General features: G+C 46.1%; 1 protein-coding gene across 1 annotated transcript; it reads right to left on the bottom strand.

The window, feature by feature from the left end:
* Positions 1 to 1,831: 1,831 nt before the first annotated feature.
* Positions 1,832 to 2,332, bottom strand: Ucn3 (urocortin 3). Its single transcript, XM_048367707.1, has one exon. It carries the CDS (start codon positions 2,330 to 2,332, stop codon positions 1,832 to 1,834), a length of 501 nt encoding a protein of 166 aa, XP_048223664.1.
* Between the last annotated feature and the right edge of the window lie 1,016 nt (positions 2,333 to 3,348).

Here is a 3,348-nt window from a genome sequence, read left to right as displayed (position 1 = left end):
TAACATTCTTACAGCATTTGGTTAGAGTTCTTATCATTGGTTATAGTCTTATAGTTCACCTATATATACATGCATACATGTGTATATATGTAAATATAGACATACTCATGAATATGTTGATACATACATATATACCTATACGTATACTGAAAACGAATCATTTCTTTCATTAATGTCAAAAAAGATAAAACATCCAGTGATGTCAGAAAATGTTCACCAGTGCTAGACAGCTAAACTGAAGCTCAAATTACTCTAAGAAGTTGGGTTTCGATGGCTCATGCCTGTAATCATAGCTCTTCATGAGGCTGAGCTCTGAGGATTGTGGTTTCCTATTTCCTTATTACATAAGTGGCAGACATTTCTCCATCTGTGCCCCTCATCTAACTGCCTTCTGGCTTTGCTTCCAGTGGTGATGGTAGTGCTAGTGTGTGCGATACTTGTTTTACAAATGCAGAAGTGTGTGTATGTGTGTATGTGAGAGAGAGAGAGAGAGAGAGAACTTATGAGTTCGGACTGAGCCTTGTGCTCTTGCTCAAGCTTTTTTCACTCACAGCTGGTGCTCTGCTATTCCATCATTTTGTTGGTTAATTGAAGATGAAAATCTTGTGAGTTTCTGTAACTTAGCTGGCTACAAACCACAATCCTCACATCTCAGCCTCCGGAGTAGCTAGGATTTGGGGCATGAGCCACTGGTACCATCAAGAAGCTCATGTTTTTAATGAGTGATTTGCCACCCTTAAGATGCGAGTGAGCCATGGTCTTTCTTTGGGGAATTTGGGTCATGGAGTTTTCTGTCAGGAAATCGTTACGATTCCTTTTGGTAATTAGGTTTAGTTGAATTTTGCTCATATTGAATGTTTTCCTATCTCAATCTCATATATATATATATATATATATATATATATATGATCACTTTTCAGTTTATCACTTGCACACTCTCTGTGGCATTGTTTTTTGTATATATTTTAAAATTGTTACTACAAGGGTGATATACAGAGGGGCTACTGTTTCATAACTTCGGTAATGAATTTGGTTCTCTCTACCCAGAGAACAAAGGCCTTGACACCGTAACCAGTGCTAGGCAGGCAAGGAGGTTCAATAAGAACTCCAAAAAGAATTGGTAGCCCCGTGCCCCAGGCAAGCCACAAAGGAGACTGTGATGTGCTACGATTCTCTCTGTTTCAGCCCCCCAAGCCAATTCTGACACACATCCCAGGTTTCGTGCCTTGCATGGGCATTAGATTGAGCGGCAAAAGCTGACTGACTCTCAACTTTGCTTTTACTCCTTGAGATCTCCCAGAACCATACCCTTCTTGGGAGAAACAGAGAATCGATCCACCAGGAAGCCCCTTTCCATTGCCTGTACTGTTCCAAGCTCAGTGTTTTAAAGGAAGAGGACCAGAAACAAGTAAGTTCAAGAAGCCACTGGTTTTAATGGGGTTGGAAGGGTAAGGAAGATGAACAGGATGGAAGAGGATGGGCAACGCATCCTCGCATCTCTCTGCCCAGGGTTCATGTGTGGAAAGGAGAGGTTGTTCTGAATTCCCTTTTCTGGGTGTATGGGGGCAACAGGGAAGCTGGAAGGAAACACAGGTCACAAAGGAGAGGGGCCATAGCCTTCACTGCACAGGTTGAACATTGCTCTATGTCGTCAGTGTGTATGTACAGGGAAGAAGGGAAACTGAGTCCGTGGCAGGAAAGGGGTCGAGGGGCTCCACAACCTGTGAAACTGGACGGGTCTCAGGACATACAGTGGCCTACGTGCTGTCCCCTCTGTCTCCCGACCCTGGACTCCTGTCACCGGCTGTCCTTCCCTTCTGCTTGGCCACGACTACTTCTTCCTTCCAATCTGGGCCATCAGGTGGGCGTTGGCAGCTGCCTTGGCCCTCAGGTTCTTGGCCTTGGCAATGTCAAAGAGGATGTTCATGATGTTAGTGGGCACGTCGAGGGACAGGGTGAACTTGGTGCGCCGGTCGCCCTTGGCCTTGTCCTGGGACGCCTTCCCTCTGTGCTGGGCCTGGGACGCGTATTTGTACCTGGCATTTGCGGCTGCACCGCCACTCCCAGAGCCAAGGAAAGTCCTCTTGGCCTTGTCTTGCCTCTCCTGTTCCTCCTCCTCCTCTCCCGAAGCTGGATCTTGACTGGGCAGGGGGTAGAAGGCCCTCTTGCTCAGCAGGGGCATGTCCTCCAACGGATTCTTCCGGATCTCAGACAAGGCTGTGTTGAGGCAGCTGAAGACGGGCCTGGCTTTGTAGACCTTGTGGGAGAGGCCTGTCCTCGCCCCGTCCAGGGGCAGCAGGAGGAAGAGCAGGAGGTAAGCTGGCATCAGCATGTCTCCCTGGAGGAGAAAGGAGAGATGTGGGAAGGGTCTGAGAGGGGCTCAGGGTTCCCCCGATATGGGGTGACGCCCAGTTGGGTGTTGCTCATGTTCTACTACGGTTCTCCCAGTTGATCCCTAGACAAACAAACAATAGCATCGCCACCTGGTGGGGATTTGTGAGAAACGCAGAACAGAGTTTCCCTTGGTGTGAACAAATCAAAACCTCCACATGTCAGCATTGTGAATTTCAGTCAGCTCACTCCCAGAGTCCCAAAGATCTCTATGGTCGGAGGGACATTGCCCTGCTGGTGTTTATGGCCATTGTTTAATTCTGCTTTTCAAATAGCCACTGGCCATAAAATATAACGACACACGTGTAAAGTAAGAACTGTAGCGTTCTGCCTAGGTGGATGTTCATAGCAAGTGGATTTGAGTTCCCTCATCATTAGCAACGCTGATTGACTATGCATATGTGTACATATATATTTCCATATATATATATTCATTTTTTTCTGTGGTTGGATAGCCAGCCAGTGTTTTTACTACTTTTTTTTTTTTTTTTTTTGCTAGTCCTGGGGCTTGACTTCAGAGCCTGAGCACTGTCTCTAGCTTCTTTTTGCTCAAGGCTAGCACTCTACCACTTGAGCCACAGCACCTCTTCTGGCTGAGGACTCGAACCCAGGGCCTCATGTATACAAGGCGAGCACTTTACCACTAGGCCATATTCCCAGCCCAGCCAGTGTTTTTCAGGCACGTTTTATTTAAGATTGATCATCAGGGATGTTAGCATATTTCAGAACACACATATGTACATCCATATGCACACATGTACCTGCATGTAATACACTCTGAAACGTATGCACATACACTATACAGTTTTCTGTAGAACTTCCTGCTCTCCTAGGCCTTCTATATTGTAGGTGCTCTCACCTGGGGCAGAGAATTGGCTTTAAGGACTTTTTTTTTCTCTGTTTCCTTTCTTTTATTTATTTCCTTTGACTTTTTTGTTTGGGTCCTAGGGTTTGAAC

Source organism: Perognathus longimembris, chromosome 18 (genome assembly GCF_023159225.1).
Source record: "Perognathus longimembris pacificus isolate PPM17 chromosome 18, ASM2315922v1, whole genome shotgun sequence".
Taxonomy (NCBI): Eukaryota; Metazoa; Chordata; class Mammalia; order Rodentia; family Heteromyidae; genus Perognathus; species Perognathus longimembris.
Note: the sequence above shows the minus strand (reverse complement) of the source record. Positions and strands in the feature narration are given on the sequence as shown.

Excerpts from the sequence above, each read along its gene's own strand:
- Ucn3 (XM_048367707.1), bottom strand. The coding sequence starts at position 2,332 with ATGCTGATGCCAGCTTACCTCCTGCTCTTCCTCCTGCTGCCCCTGGAC.